This window comes from Stegodyphus dumicola, chromosome 10 (genome assembly GCF_044657685.1).
Source record: "Stegodyphus dumicola isolate Sdum_Otavi_A_Nest chromosome 10, ASM4465768v1".
Lineage (NCBI taxonomy): Eukaryota > Metazoa > Arthropoda > Arachnida > Araneae > Eresidae > Stegodyphus > Stegodyphus dumicola.
Window position 1 is genome coordinate 5178967 of NC_140777.1, and position 16319 is coordinate 5195285.

Below are 16319 nucleotides of genomic sequence, written 5' to 3' on the forward strand. Positions count from 1 at the left end.
CTAATTTGTCAATCGAAATTTTTTCGTTTTCAATAACCTCTGTGTCACTTTCTTCGCTATTGGAAGCGAATTATAATGACAAGGAATTTGATTTAAATCATATCAAAGACGGAGTACATCGAGGTGAAACATTTAGTAAGGAATTATAAGCCATTTAGTAAGGAATTATAAGCCAAATAAAATAAAAACATCTACTACATTTAGTAAGGAATTATAAGCCAAATAAAATAAAAACATCTGCCCTGAAGATAAGGATAGTACTGACAGATCAACTTCCAATTCATTGCGCGCTGCTGCGTTGAAGATAAACAAAGTTTAGATAAAAAAAGGTTAACGTTTAGATAAACAAAGGATATGCCTTTATCCATTTTTATGTTTAATGGACCTCGAAACGTACTTTCGCTTTGATGCTCCTTTACATATTAGTAAATATATATCAGAAATTCTATTTGACATAATCAAAAGTTCAAGCTTACTTTTGTAAAATTGCTCTAAGAGTCTGCAAAAAATAATAAGCCGGATCCATTTCGAAGATTAAGGAACAACGCAATCATCAACATTAACTGAAATAGATAATTAGATAATTTTAGCTTATACCGTCCGTTATACATTAAACGCACATGCGTAAACATATTCTGTGCTTGCGCACACACATATGCGCAGTCGTAAAGGTGTTACGCGCAAGCGACGCATGCGCAGAAAGTTTTTAGCTTTGAGGTTCGGATTCCAGATTATGGGTGTCCAAATTAACGACTTTTGACTGTATTTATTTTCCTGCATTGTCCCAGTGCAGATTTTCCAACGAGCTGGCAATAAAGCTTTTACAGTCATTGACTTCATCAAAAAGAGGATCCATGCTTATTGCATTATTTGAGAGAACTTCATTTCATTTATACTTTCACCCAAAGCTTCTGTTGCAGACCATGTTCATTCACTGCTGTATATCCAAATAAAAGGTTCTGCTCCATCAAAACAATTTTCCCATGCTTCAGTTCCAGAAAGAATTCATCCTAAAATGTTGTGAGCACTCATAGGCTTGTATTAATGTCATTTGTGTGTATGTCGAACTTTTAAAATTAAAATACGTAAGTGGGAAAATATGAATAACTGGCTGGGACGCAAGTACCACATCATCAGACGAGGCCAGTTCCGGTCAAAAGAGGATGTCTGGTAAGCCTAATGATATTCCAAGTTTTCTGTCAATTCAGCTAATATCTTAATCTTCATAAGGAAATAATAAATAACAATGTTAACAATGCTCCGTCATGTAACAATGTTCTGCTAACAGTGTTCTGTTAATAGCGTTTTGTTCTTTGTGTTTAATCAATATCTTAATTTTCTGCCATAAGCAAAGCTAATATTTAAATAACAATGTTCCGTTATGTAACAATGTTCCCTTAATAATGTTATGTTTTTTGTGTTTAAATGAATGAATAAATATTTATTTAAATATGGACTAAATATTTAACTATCTTTTGAATTTAGGTGAACTGTTGTTGGAATGGGAAGGTCGTCCAGCTCGTATTGTCCGCCCAGGTGTTCAAACTGTCAATGGCGTCATACATGTGATCGATCGTATTATGATGATGAGGCGTGATCTTACCAAATCGGGTGCTCCCGTTAGTCCACTTAGCAATGGCTTCTTATCCATCATTCCAGCTTTTTTTTTCTGTCGCCATCTTTTTCTGAAGACCAACACATGGTAGAAAGTATAAAGGAACACATAAAAGGCGCCAAAAACTTCTGTAAAACTTCTGTGGTTAAGGGGAAAAAAGAAATATTTTTGCAAAAAAACTTTGTGAAATGTGCATATTAGAAGAAGAGGTGATTTCTGTGCAGTCTCCATACCAATGCCAGAAAATGTATTACAAATTCACGAAGTGAAGTGCAACAGTGTAAAAAAAATTATGTTTTGGGAGAGGGTATAAATGAAATTCAGAAGTTTGCTTATAATTCATAGAAAGCCAAAAAGTGGCAAAGGAGAAAAATTTGTGAGCACCTTTTGAATAGAATTAATCAAAATGCGTTAAATGGCGAAGAGTAAAATTTATTACAACGTCCAAACTCATTTTTTAAATACAGTACTAATCGCGAAATTTTCTGTTGATGTGCAGTTGTTTATGTATAAGAGGAGAAAGTACGATTCCAGAATACTTGGGATTTTATAGGAATATTCCAAGAATCCTCTATTACGATTCTTTCCTACTTTTTAAAATTTGTTATTACAAAAATTATTCAAAACGAAGCAATACACAGATTGAAGTGTGTGGAAAACTATTTATTTTCACAGATTGAAGTGTGTCGAAGTTTATTTATTTTATTAATGGCAAATTCTATGTTTTGTAGAATACAATCATCAGTTATAGTTTGCTTATTAAAAATGGCATCACACAGCTGCTTCGAAAATGATCATTACTTAGCTGTAGATTGAAAATAATTTGAAAACAAAGGGATTGTATATATATATATATATTTACTAAAGAAATATTGATTATATTATCTCCTACAATTAATTTTAGTAGAATTATCTTAAAAGAGTGAATCCATAGTTAGTAAGTTCAATTTCTAAAATTGTTTTAAAGTAACTTGAATGTAAATTGTTAAAAATGTTTAACGGGGACTTGAATTAAATCATGAATAACAATTATATATATATATATATATATATATAATTTATAATAAGAAATCTTTCCATATACCATCTCCAAGAAATATAAATTTAAAACCATAAAATTTAAAACCAAAAAAGTTTTTTTAGAATAGTATTTTGTGTCCTTGGAGATGGTATATGGGAAGATTTCTTATTATAATTTATTGGTTTATTACTTTGCAGCTCTAGCGCAAGTTTTAGGCTTTTTAATTTACTTTTAATTACTTTATATATATATATTATATATGTATTTATATGTATAGTATGCCCATATTATACTTATAAATTATAATTTTGACATTAATTGACCTAAAAGTACACGAGAATATAACTTACTCAGTTCTACTTATAAAAGCTTTGCTAGCGAAACTAATTAAAATTAATGAATTAGATCTGTTCTGCGAGACCATGTTGTTTAATGTAGTTTATTACTTGGATATTGTAGTAAATTGTTCTCCCAAAAAAGACTGTTATTCTTGTGATACTAAATCATTATTATTTGCAATAATATTATTATTACTTGTGTAGCGAGATATTTTTTGTATATATGTAATGAAGAAACACACCCTTGTTGAAATCCTTCATAGCACACTCTGCTGTTTTGACAGTTTGCAGTAATATATGCTTGAATGTTAATGTTTGACCAATGTATGGAAATGTAAATCTTACTGTAAATGGATATAAATGGAGGCCCACTTTGGGTCACGAAATACTACAGCAAGGAAAAATTCTGACTTGCTTTAGTTTTTCCTATTTTTGTGCACAGTTGGACTAGATGGCATTATATGGGTGCTACGATTTCGTAGTATCTCGTATTGTTATGGTTACTATTTAATTACAAAAATTGTTTGTGATTATTATTGCAGCAGCATATAGTGAACCATTTGCTATAGGTATTATTAGATAGGAATAAAACGTTATTTTTTATGGTCTTCGTTCCCCTTACTGTGAATTAATAAGTTTGTAAATCCTGTATTTTAAAGTATGAATTATTTGTTAAACGACTTTTCTTTAATTTTCTGAAATTGTATTACAATTACAAATTTCATGATGGATATGGACTTTTCGAGAGATTCTGATTTAAATTGCATGTTTGTAAACCATTCACCTTTCACTATTATGTAATAAATAAGTTATCCTTTTTCTATCTAATTGCAGAACTTTCAAGGTTTTTAAACTGTGAAATTTATATAAATATGTATTTATTTCTCTGAAGCATATATAACTTTTTGGCTCATATTAGCATTTTAAAACAAATATATATATATATGTATATATATATATATATATATATATATATATATATATATATATAAATTGGTAGTTTTTAAATAGTATTTTTAAAGCTGAAATTCAGGTTTTTTTAAACAAAAATAAACAAATAAAATGTGAAATGAATATTTAAGAATCAAAAAAGGGCAAAAGAGGCTACTAGAATATTCAAAATGAAAATTACCTAATTTTAACCATTTAACTTTAAGAATTTTAAGATAAAATATTTAGGACAAATATGCATACTATAATTTTTAAATTGTGGAAATTTACTCACTTGAATTTTGACCTTTTTAAATTAACATATTTAAAAAACACATAAAGTAAAAAACATGCTATAATTAAAAAAAATTGTGAACTTTTTCGGTTTGAATTTTTTAATATTTTAATCTAAAACTTTTACGGCAAAATTGCACACTTTGAATTTATCTGTTTTGATGCAAATTACAAAAGAGTTCTAAATGTTCTCTCAGTTGGTTCAGTGATAAATATCAGTGACACCTTCGGAAAATGCATTTGTATTTAACTAACACAGTGTTGATTAAAATGTTCAAATGGGAAACGTATATTTGTGAGCAATTTAAATATTTAATTTGTCAAGATTGTTTTTAATTAGCCTTTTTATTAATTTACATTTAGCTTTTATAATAATTAATTTATATTAAGCCTTTGTTTATCTTTAATATCTTAATATTATTTTTTTAAATATCTTAACCCTTTTTAATAGCTTTGACAGCAATGAAAAGCAATATTTAGTTATCGTCATGCCTGCAAATTTAACATAAAATATTAAGTAAGTTTATTGCGTACCACTCACCATTCTTCTACATTGAGTGCTGATTGATTTCAAATTTCTTATCATGTTATTTTAGTATACTGTAGTGATTTTTTTATTATGTTATTTCAGTATACTGTAGCGATTTTTTATTATGTTATTTCAGTATGCTGTAGTAATTTTTTATCATGTCCTGGTTGTATTGATATGAATATTGTTGTTTAACCCTTTGCGGCACAGTGTGTCCAGTCTGGACACACCTAAAAATTTCCTTCTGTACGCACAGAAAATTGAATGAAAAATTATTTATAGGTTACTCTGAGCGTTCCTTATTTATAGCAGCTCAACACATATGGCACTTATGGCAGCTCAACACAAACCAGTCCATATATTTCAGCCATGTTTAGTTTTTAAAGTCCCTCATTTTCAAAGAAATCTTCCAGATCTTCTTTAGGGTATAAAAGGAATTGTTTCAAAAGTAATTTCTATGTTATTTTTATTTTTTTTTTTTTTTTTGCAGTATGTTAATCTCCTTATTCTATATTAGTTTTAAATTTTTACCTTGAAATCTCGCCTAAAATGAAACGGTGAACCCTAGGTGTGCCCAGAGCGGGCTCACCGATAATCTAGGACAGGTGAGAGTCTGTATTCTTTGTTTCTCCGCATCTCATCGGTCAGTTCATTGACAACAATGCTCGTTTCAGCACTTTTTTTGAAGCTGTTATTTAATCAGTGTCTCCACTTTGGGCATGCAAACGGAATTAAAAGATAAGTGTTATCTTCACAAAATTTTACTTGTGTACTCCTCTAGGGCTAGTTAGACAGCCTACCCTTTTTTTTTTTTAATCAAAACTCCAACTTTAAAAGGTAGCGTGCCGGAAAGTGTTAAGCGAAAAAGTTTTCCTTCTTGTGCTCGAAATGCGATCGAATCAATCCAAAATTAGTTTTAATAAAAATTAACGCAAGCTTCGAAATTTTCAGTGACATAGAAATACATTTAAAAGCATTATGCTCTTATTTATAATGTGATTTTAGAGAATGTTGCATACCAGCAAACATTTGAAGAATATACAATGCTTCCTGAAAGTACATGTATCAACCGAAATAGCTCACTCTCTCCGTAACACTCGAGATAAATTGAAAATAACCAACAGAGGGCAACTTTAGTCATAGGTCCCTTGAAAAATGATAAAACATAAGGCTCATACATTGGCGTAATAAACGGGGTTCGAATGAAAAGTGACCGACAAAGGGAACTTCTCCCTAAGGGGTAGATGTCAAATTTTCGTTGCAGTGTACCCTTGGTACGTTGTTAACCAAGGGTAACAATGGTAACACTTTCAAACCCTTGGTAACACTAAATATTCTACGTAATATTTAGTGAAATTTTGAAAATACATAAATATTTGGTGTAGCGACAATACGAGTTTTCAATAAGAAGTGAATGAGGGCAAAATACCATTGCGTCCGTTTTTGTAGCCTTTTGTCATTACAAAGTTCATTTCCAGCTCTAAATATTAAGTTCTATTTCACTCCCAAACAAAATACAGGCTGAAAATTTTTTAAGTGAAAATGCTTGAATAATGAAATAAACAAATCAGATTCTTTTTACGTAAAGGGAGGTGTTACACAACAAATAACACTAAAACAAATTATACTAATTTTTTGGTTGAAAGCTAGATAAATGTAAAAATTCGGGTAGAAAATTATTCTTGATAGTATTAGATTATAATAATTAAGCAGAACTATGAAATTTGCAAAGATAATACTTTAGGATTAGCATAGTCCTCCAACCGAACATGGGCCCAAAATTTGAATTTTGAATTTTTTTTATTATCTATTTAAAATTTTGTTGAACTTTAACGAATTTCTGATTAACAGAACTCTACGATTTCAAAGCAAGCAATGGTAGCACTGTGCGGGGGAAAAAAAAAAAAAAATTATCTCCAGCGCGTGAGACTGTGTATCGGAAATTCTAAAGATATGCTGTTTTGATGTGTTAAAATATTTTGTGGTATTGCTGTCGAATCGAATTTTATGTGTTTTAAGTGCGAAGAACATGATAATTAATATGTAAAGGAAACACACAAAACGTGAAAAAAAAACCTTTTGGGTATAATATAAAATCTGAAAGCTTTCCTTTCTTTCTTTTTTTTTCTTTTTTTTCTTTTTTTTTTTTTTTGTTAACTTTAATTCTATCTTCTCGTGTTTCACAAAATATACCACGAAATAAGAATAAGTTATATCACAAACAAACTAAATGAATAAAAGTCCAAATAGCACTTATAATAACCCAAAAGGATCAAAGATTTTTGAAGCGGCTTTGAAAATACAACATTTTGTTTGGTCATTTGACTGGATGAAATCAATAACGTCTTGAGCATTAAAACAGAAGGTATCCTTAATTGTATCCCAATGAAGTCCAAGAATATTTGAGGGGAAATCACAGTCAGGCAATTTAAAGCTAACGAAGTTTTTACTTGATTTGTATTGGTTCTTTAAAGTATTCGAATTTGAATTCCATTTGGTCAGAGTCATTGATGCCCTTTTTATTATATCATTGGCTTTATGATATATTTGTACAGCTTCCTCCTCCATATCTGATCCTTTTTGTGTAATCGAATTGTTAAATATTTGTAAGGCCATTTCATTTTGTTCTTCGTCGGAAATATTTTTAATTCCTATAGATTAAATATCCCAAAACGATTCGAAGCTTTTTAAAAGTTTCTCTTCTACACTTACGTTTAAACATGCATCATGGATTAAAAAGCCTGATGAAGAAAATTTGCCTTGTATACACCACCCAAATAAGGTTTTCATCGCTACGGCATTTCTGTTTATCCTTTTTATTTCTTCGTTCGCAATTTTTCACATAACGTCCGCGCCGATTAAATATAACACAGGGCTCTAATATTAGGTGGTAACAATTTGAAGCGACACTTATAGTGAACCAACGCAAAATGCTAAAACGAAATTAATAGTCCTTCTGGGTTAACGCCCTTTGGTCTAATTATTTCAAAAATCATTATCTGAATAAGAAACAACTATCAGGTATACTCGATAAGTTTGAGAACTGATAACACGGGCAACATGGCAAGAGTTCAGATTTAGCTGAGGTTTTTTTTAACCATAATTTGGAGTAGCTAAACCTTTGTGGCAGGCAGATTGCCCTTTAAGTAGTTAAATCCAACACAATGAATTTAGAGTATAGGTAGGTTAAACCATCAAGGAAAATGCGTACAAAATGTTACTATGTGATCCACTGAATGCTAGCTTAACAAACACTATACCCTTTTGAAACCATCAAAATATGTACACTTTCCTGTTGGCAAGTGAAATCGATGAATTTAGTGAATCGATGAATCTCCAAGTGGAAATCATTCCATCTGCTCCAAAGCATAGCAATGCGATTGGCCAGACCAGCTAATTGTTTGCAGGGAAGAAGAACCCGGTACTTGAAATTCCGATCCCAAAATAGCTGCGTAGATTTGTGCTCCAAATTAATCGGGGGAATTAATCTGATTGGCCAATAGAAGGAAGCAAAACGTTGACTCTCCTCACTCTGATGTTTATTGAGACTCCAGTATTGAGTCCCAGTTAACATTTGATGTAACGCTACACTCTTATTTCCTGAAGCGATTCTTGCTAGGTGAAGCTGATCATGTCCACTCGAAGTTTTGTCAATCCTTTGCTCAAACTGTGGTAATTATTGTATTTTCATCAAATAATTATGTGTAAAAATACCCAAATTTCACTTTTACTTCCGGAATCTTGTGGTCAATTTCAAAAGCTCTCAATATTAGATCAGAACGAATGTAGCTTTAATCATAAACATCTGCCATTCTATGGGTTAAAAACACTGAAGTTTCCACAGATATCGGTGACTGGTGAATATAACCAATTATATACACCGCGCGCCCCCCCCTCCCCAAATAAAGCTCTATATCACCCATTCTACTGGTCCGAATGCGAAATTCAACTTGCATTTTCATGTCTCGAAAGAATGACTTAGGATATGTATTAGATTTATATATAGCATCATTCTAACATAGGTATTTTGATACAAAATGTGACTTTTTCTGAAATAACGTACCAATTTTTTTCCACATTTCGATTCTGCGACTCATATTACGCCAAAGTGCCAAGTTTTGTAAAATTGCACGAGTAGTTTCTAAAAAATTAGCTCCTAAATTTTAACTCTGCAATGTTAATTGAATTTGATATATGTTTATTAATATCTCTTTTTTATGAAACTTACTTGATTCCTTCTTCCTTAATTCGAAGTTTAGGCTTAATCCAAATATAATTCATGACATTTTTATGAGTTATTTTTTAAATTTGTATTTTTAAATATTTATCATAAATTTTTCGAAAACATTTTTGTATTATAACCTATAAAGTTTTTAATATCAATCTTAAAGTAAATGTATTTCTAGGCATACGTGCAAAGAATTAGAGTATTTTATTCAAAGTTTCTAAGATATACATGAATTTACATATTGATGCGTTTTGAAATTTGGCATACATGTTATAAGCGATAATAGCGCCAAATGCGGTTTACGCACTTTGTTGAAATTATTTGAAAGTATGAACGATGACTTTTTTCGTTCGTGTGCAATAAAGAAAAGGATAGGAAAATAGGTTGCTCTAAATTAAGAAGTTCGCCAAGTGAATTATTGGCGCAAACTAAAAAATGCGCCAAGATAAATTTTTGAATTTCTCCCTAAATTTCTCGCTACATTTTACAGAATTTAATATTTAGGCATAATTTGAGTCGCAGAATTGAGCTATGGAAAAAAAAATTGGCATGTCATATCAGAAAAAGTCCGATTATGTGTCAAAATACTTACATTAGAATAATGCTATATATAAATCTAATACATATCCTAAGCCGAGGCTCCAAGACATGAAAAATGCAATTTGAATTTCGTCATTTGGCCCAGTAGAACGGGAGATATAGAGCTATCCCATTTTATTTTTTATTTATTTATTTATTTTTTGCTTCAGTGTACATACGCATTGTATACTCTGAACAACCTCATATCGATCTGTGTTATAACACTTCAGTGTATTAGTTTGTTCTGACGTCGATTTACGACGACGAAAGGGGCTTGCTGCATAGGATCGTCGTTGGTTTCACTTGCTAACCAGTACTAACCAGTTTCTTTAGAAAGTTCTCCACTAGCTTGCGTCTAATGCAAGTAGCATTTCGAATACTTCAGATTAATGAATTAGTCATGCCTTAAAAGCAGAACAGAAATCATTAATTCCAAAACCGAACGATTTCTGTTTGGTAGCTGTTCTTTAAATTCGTTCTCAAATATCATGGTCAACTTCAGTAAAATGCCGGAAACAAACAAAACAAAAAAAAAGGTCTGTGTGTGTATGGTCATAAATATCTCCTCTAACTTTACATGTAAAGATACAGAATTTTTATTTTTTAATGGTATAAAACATAATAAATACTTTAATCTGCAGAATAGTTACGTATGAAAGGCTAAAATTTATTTTTCAGTGTCTTTCCATTTCTAGCTTTGAGACAAAACACGCAGAGTGTCTTCATAAAACTCTGCATCTTATTTTAGCAAACTTCTATTTCGTAAAGTACATATTAGATACGCATTTGTGAGATGTCATCTTTCACGACCGACAGATGGCGCTACCAGCTTTCTGATAGAATTGCTTTTGTAAATAATACGCATACGAGGCCGCCATGACAACAAAAGAGGTGCAAGATGTTAAAAGATGTTTACCACGTTCTAAAGACGCAAGAAATTTTGTTTTTTATTTTTTTTATTGTGACAACTTTTCTGTAAATATTCGTGCTCCTGTTGTCCATTTTCATAGTCTGTAAAAGTCGTCAATAATTTTCATTAAATGTTTAATGTCAGCTGGACTAGTTTACGTATTCCTCAAGACACTAAATTCTTCAGCCATATTACGAAGTGTGTTCACAGACGTCAAGGTAAGATATATTCTCCCCATATAATTAAAAAAATATCTACATTTATTGAAAGCTCCGGTGCTCAGAGTCGTAGCTAGGGTTTTCAGCGCCCAGGGACAACTGAAGATTTCGCCCCCCTACTGCTTGCCAAGGATGGAAAACATTTAATTCTAAAATGTCGTAACATCAGTTCGGCGCCCCTTGGATTCTGCGCCCGGGGACAGATGCCCCCCTCTAGCTACGCCCCTGCCAGTGCTACTTTGGTAGACGGTTGCACAGATTTTAGCGATTTTACAAATCGCACAGATTTTAGCGATCTACAAATTTAATCAAATGTTTTAAACATTATTTATGGCTGTTAAATATTAAAATACAATTTAATTTTGCATAGCTCCTCATGGAAGGTTAGTGAACGTACCAGATGAAATCTGCGAACTATATCATTTATGTTCATAAAATAATAAGCATCTAATAACAATATCTGTAATAGTTTCACAGCAACTAGTTACATGTTTTATAAACGATACCTTTGAAGCTCAGTGGTAAATAACTCAGAATTGAGTGCCCCTTTTAAAAAGCAACACTGCGCAGTTTCGAACTCCATGGAAAAATCATTTGATGTCAAATAGTTTCATTTCCGTTTTATGTATACAGTAGCATTTAGATGGTAGGCAAAGTTTCTTCATTATATGCAGTTAGCCTTTACTTCCCTCGGGAAGAAAAAGCTAGTCGTAAATAAAATATGATTTATTGAACACCTAGAAGAAAATTTCTCTGATGTGTTTATTTGGTCTCTGATGTGTTCATTGAATTATGTCCGAAGGGGCGTTTTGTTAACATTTTGTGTGTTGTGTATTACCTTTATTTATTAAATAGCATGTTCTTCGCACTTAAAGTTCAGTTCAAGAGAAATATCACAGAATAATTTTAAATTGAGCATATCTTTGGAATTTCCGATATGCAGTCTCATGCGCTGGAGATAAATTATTATTTTTTTTTTTTTTCTGTACAACGTTGCTATTGATCGCTTTGAAGTCCTTGAGTTTGGTAATCAAAAATTCGTTAAAGTTTCACAAAATATGAAGAAAATAAAACACATTCCAAACTTCAAATTTTGGCTTCCCGATACCCATATTTGCAGTAGAATTACGTCATTCAAAATTGGATGGATCTAGCTACCGTTGTTTTATCACAATGCGAGAAACATACATACATTGATGCAGATTATTCATTATTTAATTTCTTCAAATATAATACAAGTATATTTGATGGCAACAGTTTGGAAAGAGAAACGGATATTCAGAGTGATTCGACGCAAAGTCGCCCCTATATTTACACATATAAGGGGAAAAATGAACAATAAAAGTGTAGTATTGTAACCTTGGCTACTAATGTTTAAAATTAATTTATGTCTAGGAACAGCATGAATTATAAACAAATAGCTGAGTTATTGCATTTTATTTTCCAGCTATCGAAATGCGACGCTACGAGCAACGTTTTTAAACCAAAACCTAGCAATCATGAATCAGAACTAGAACTAGTTGCCATTCAGCATAAAGAAATTTAAATATGAATATGAACTACTTATTGCCATTCAGCATAAAAGAAATATAAATATGAATACTAACAAAATATTAAAGTTAATTTTATAAAATAATTAAACACATGAACAAATATATGAAATAAAAAATAATTATTTCTCATGCAATAACTGGGCCACTACACTACTTACATTTGTCTTCTTCTGCAATGGGAATTTGAAAATAAGCTTTGAATAAATCAATTTTAGAAAAAATATTTGTACCTCTTAAAATATGATGAAAATCTTCAATGCGAGGAATTGGGTATCGATCAGGTATCGTCTGCGCATTCAATCGTCGGTAGTCTCCGCAAGGACGGTATGAACCATCCTTTTTCGTAACAAGGTGCAAGGGGCTTGACCACTGGGAGTTTGATGGACGAATTATTCCATTGTCAAGCATAAATTTAAATTCCTCTTTAGCTATAGCTAAGCGTTTTGGATCGAGCTGTCGTGCCTTTGAATAAACGGGTTGACCACCAGTCGTAATAAAATGTGTAACACCATGTTTAATTTGTGTAGGAAAAAGGTTAGGTTTAGAAATTTCGGGATATTTCGACAGTAAATCGAAAATTTTTATGGATTTATTTAATGTTATTACTGAGTAATCACTGGAAATAGCAGCGGCATCACACTGGACGCAAAGCTGTGTTACGCCATCAATTAATTTTTTCTTATTTATATCGATAAGCAATTTATATTTGTGAAGAAAGTCAGCTCCTAAAATACCTTTTGTGACATCAGCAATTATGAATGGAAACTGAAAATCACGACGTAATCCCAAATCAAGAGTTAGCGTTTTTATGCCATAAGTGGAAATATCTGTGCCATTAGCTGCATACAGTTTGTATTCAGTTTTACATTTATTCTGTGAAGTAGCAGGAATTATGCTTACGTCAGCTCCGCTGTCAATAAGAAAGTGCAAATTTGATCTTCGGTCACGAACGAATAAACGAAATTTGCGACAATCCTTCATATTTTCTGCAGCAGCGTTTGCCGCTGAACCTACTGCAGATTCGAGTTTTCCTGGTTTTTGGAATCGTTTTTTACCCAAGCACACGGAGGCTGGCATTTCTCTGGAATACATTTTGCTCCAAATCGAAAGTGACAGAAACAAAATTTGCCAGTAGGGTCATATCGTTTACGAGATCGGCTTCGAGATCGTGAACGTGAATTACGTAAATCCGAGTCCCTGCGTCGTGAGCGAATGGTTATTTGCTCAATTTTTTGTTCAAGAAAGGTAATTCTTTGCAACAAATCATTTGCGGGAACGGAAGGAGCATTAGTACTAAATACTTCTGGTTTCCGATTCATATCACTAATTTTATCTGCCATAGACGCTAACTTGGTTACATCTTCATCACTGACTAATAATATATTTTTTATTCAGGTAGCTTCTCCAGCCATAAAGTTTTGATTAGATTTTCAGACACATCTGTAGTAGCAACTGATCTCAACTTCTGCAAAAGTTGGCTTGGTTTCATGTCTCCAAGTTCGATACCAGTAATCAAACGTTTAATCCGTACATTTTCACTTTCTTTGAATAAAAGTAATAACCTAATTTTAGCATCCGAATATTTTGTGGCACTATCGTTCGTTACAATGTCCCAAATATTTTCGACGAACTTAGGTTCAAGCTGTGAAACTAAATAATTAAATTTCGTTTCTTCTGAAACGATATTACTAATTTTGAACTGAGCTTCAACTTGAAAAAACCCTATTTCCGGTTTATCAGTCCAAGAAGGATGTATTTTTATACTCACCTTATGAAGCTCCGGTGACTGCATCGTATCTTTCATAGCAGTTTCAGAAGAGTCATTTGTTGACATTTCGAAAATTAATCAGGGTCACCACGATGTAGCCTTGGCTACTAATGTTTAAAATTAATTTATGACTAGGAACAGCGATAATTATAAACAAATAGCTAAGTTATTGCATTTTATTTTCTAGCTATCGAAATGCGACGCTACGAGCAACGTTTTTAAACCAAAACCTAGCAATCATGAATCAGAACTAGAACTAGTTGCCATTCAGCATAAATAAATTTAAATATAAATATGAACTACTTATTGCCATTCAGCATAAAAGAAATATAAATATGAATATTAACAAAATATTAAAGTTAATTTTATAAAGTAATTAAACACATGAATAAATATATGAAATAAAAAATAATTATTTCTCATCCAATAACTGGGCCACTACAGTACACACAAGATACATATTTTACGCAAGTGTGTATTGCCATAGTTTCGTGAAGATAATTTTAGACAGTTAATTCGGTGCGTTGTTAAATATGAGAATTTAACTTATCTGTACTTAAGAAAAGCTGCAATTTAAATGTTCAGAAATATCTTCCACGTTAGCTTTCATCTCGTGACAGAAAGTAAACTGGTGGAAAATAAGCTTCGTCATGTTCATTATCGGACGATAGACTACATTAGTTTAGGAATAACAGGAGTTCTGAAAGCAAGGGTTTTAAACAGAAATAGTCACGTATGAAATGTGAAATTGGCTTTGGAAATTTGTTTCTACTAATAAATTTAGTCAGAAATGCAGCATGTTAGGTAAGCGAAAAAGTCTCAGTTTTCTTACCGGGTTGTTAATTTAATAGTCTAGTAATGCCAGCATTCGAATTCCGAGAAATGTTATCAGATAATGACAAACTGAGGAACGAATTCTAGATATAAATTCTAGGACAGTCTTTGCACATTAAGTCGCATAGTGTATTCACTAATTACAGCATTTGTCATGTAAGGGAAGACACCTGTAGGATAAGGAGATTTGTAAGGTTATATTCAACTATGTTATTTTAAGTTTTAATTGTTTGTTATATGGCCAATGTTGTATCTATCGCTTAAATTTCCTAATTTAAAACTAGAAAAATAATTAAATGTTAATATTAGGGAAATACAGAAACATATATAGGAAAGAAAAACAAGAAAGCTAAAATAAAAATCTGGAAGTTTTCAGATTTTATATTACACCCGTGGGCTTTCTTAACGTTTTTTGTGCGCTACTTTTATTTATTAAATATCATGTTCTTCGCACTTAAACGCCCACCAGCGGCCGAGCGGTAAAGTCGCTGAACACTGGTAGTTCGGTCCGAGATTCGAATCCCGCGAACGTGCTGGCTGCATGGGCGTTTTCGTGGTTTTCCCCATGTGTAACGTACATACAAGCCAGTTTCCCTTAGAAAGTCCTCCACGAAGGCATCCCTCCTCTTAGGCAGATAGCCCTCGAGTCTTTTCCATAATCACACACTTCGCACTTAAACCACAAAATTTAATTCAACAGTAATGTCACAAAATAATTTAAAAACAGCATACCTTTAGAATTTACGATACACAGTCTGACGCGCTGTAGATAATTTTTTTTCCCGTACAGTGTTGCCATTGCTCGCTTTCAAATCGTTTAATTTGTTAATAAAATATTCGTTAAGTGTTCCAAAACATGAAAATTGATAACAAAACAAATTTTAAATTCAAATTCGGTCTTCTACATGCCCATATTCTACATTGACTACCAACAAGTATTTGGACACCTGTGATAGAAAAGAAAAACTAACTTTATTCAAAAACAATAGTTGGTAGAGCCTCCACGAGAGGTAATTACACCGTGGACCCTCCGGGGCATACTTTCCACAAGTCTTTGTATGACATCTAATGATATTTTCTTCCACTCGGCTTGCAGAAGACATAGAAGTTCCTTCACCGATTTCGCACTGGTAGTGCACCCCTGAATTCGGCGATGCAACTCGTCCCAGAGGTTCTCGATAGGGTTCAGGTGTGGACTCTGGGCAGGCCAGTTCATTCGATGAACTCCATTGACACCATACCAAGCCTTGGTTAACGTCGAAACATGACAACTGGCATTGTCGTCCTGAAAGTAACAGGGGTCCAACCCGTAAAACTGCCACAACGGATGAAGCACATTGTCATCCAAAATAGTGCAGTAGGCATCGGAGTTGAGCTTACCATGAATGGGGACCGAGGGTCCCAGCCCATACCAGGAGAAACACCCAAGACCATAATTCCACCTTCGCCGAACTTGAATGTTGGCACAATGCATTCTGGCAGGAGACGTTCTCCAGATAGAC

General features: G+C 32.5%; 1 protein-coding gene across 5 annotated transcripts in view; it reads left to right on the forward strand.

The window, feature by feature from the left end:
• Nucleotides 1–5013, forward strand: part of LOC146994860 (fasciclin-1-like) — a 51993-nt gene extending 46980 nt beyond the window's left edge. For all 5 annotated transcript variants that reach the window (XR_015043277.1, XR_015043276.1, XR_015043278.1 and 2 more), the window contains one exon: nucleotides 1486–5013. Coding sequence is in view for 2 of the 5 variants with exons in the window: in XM_085824592.1 (XP_085680718.1) it covers nucleotides 1486–1489 (4 nt within the window). In the remaining 3 variants the exon portion in view is untranslated. The remainder of the gene's footprint in view (nucleotides 1–1485) is intronic.
• Nucleotides 5014–16319: the final 11306 nt, after the last annotated feature.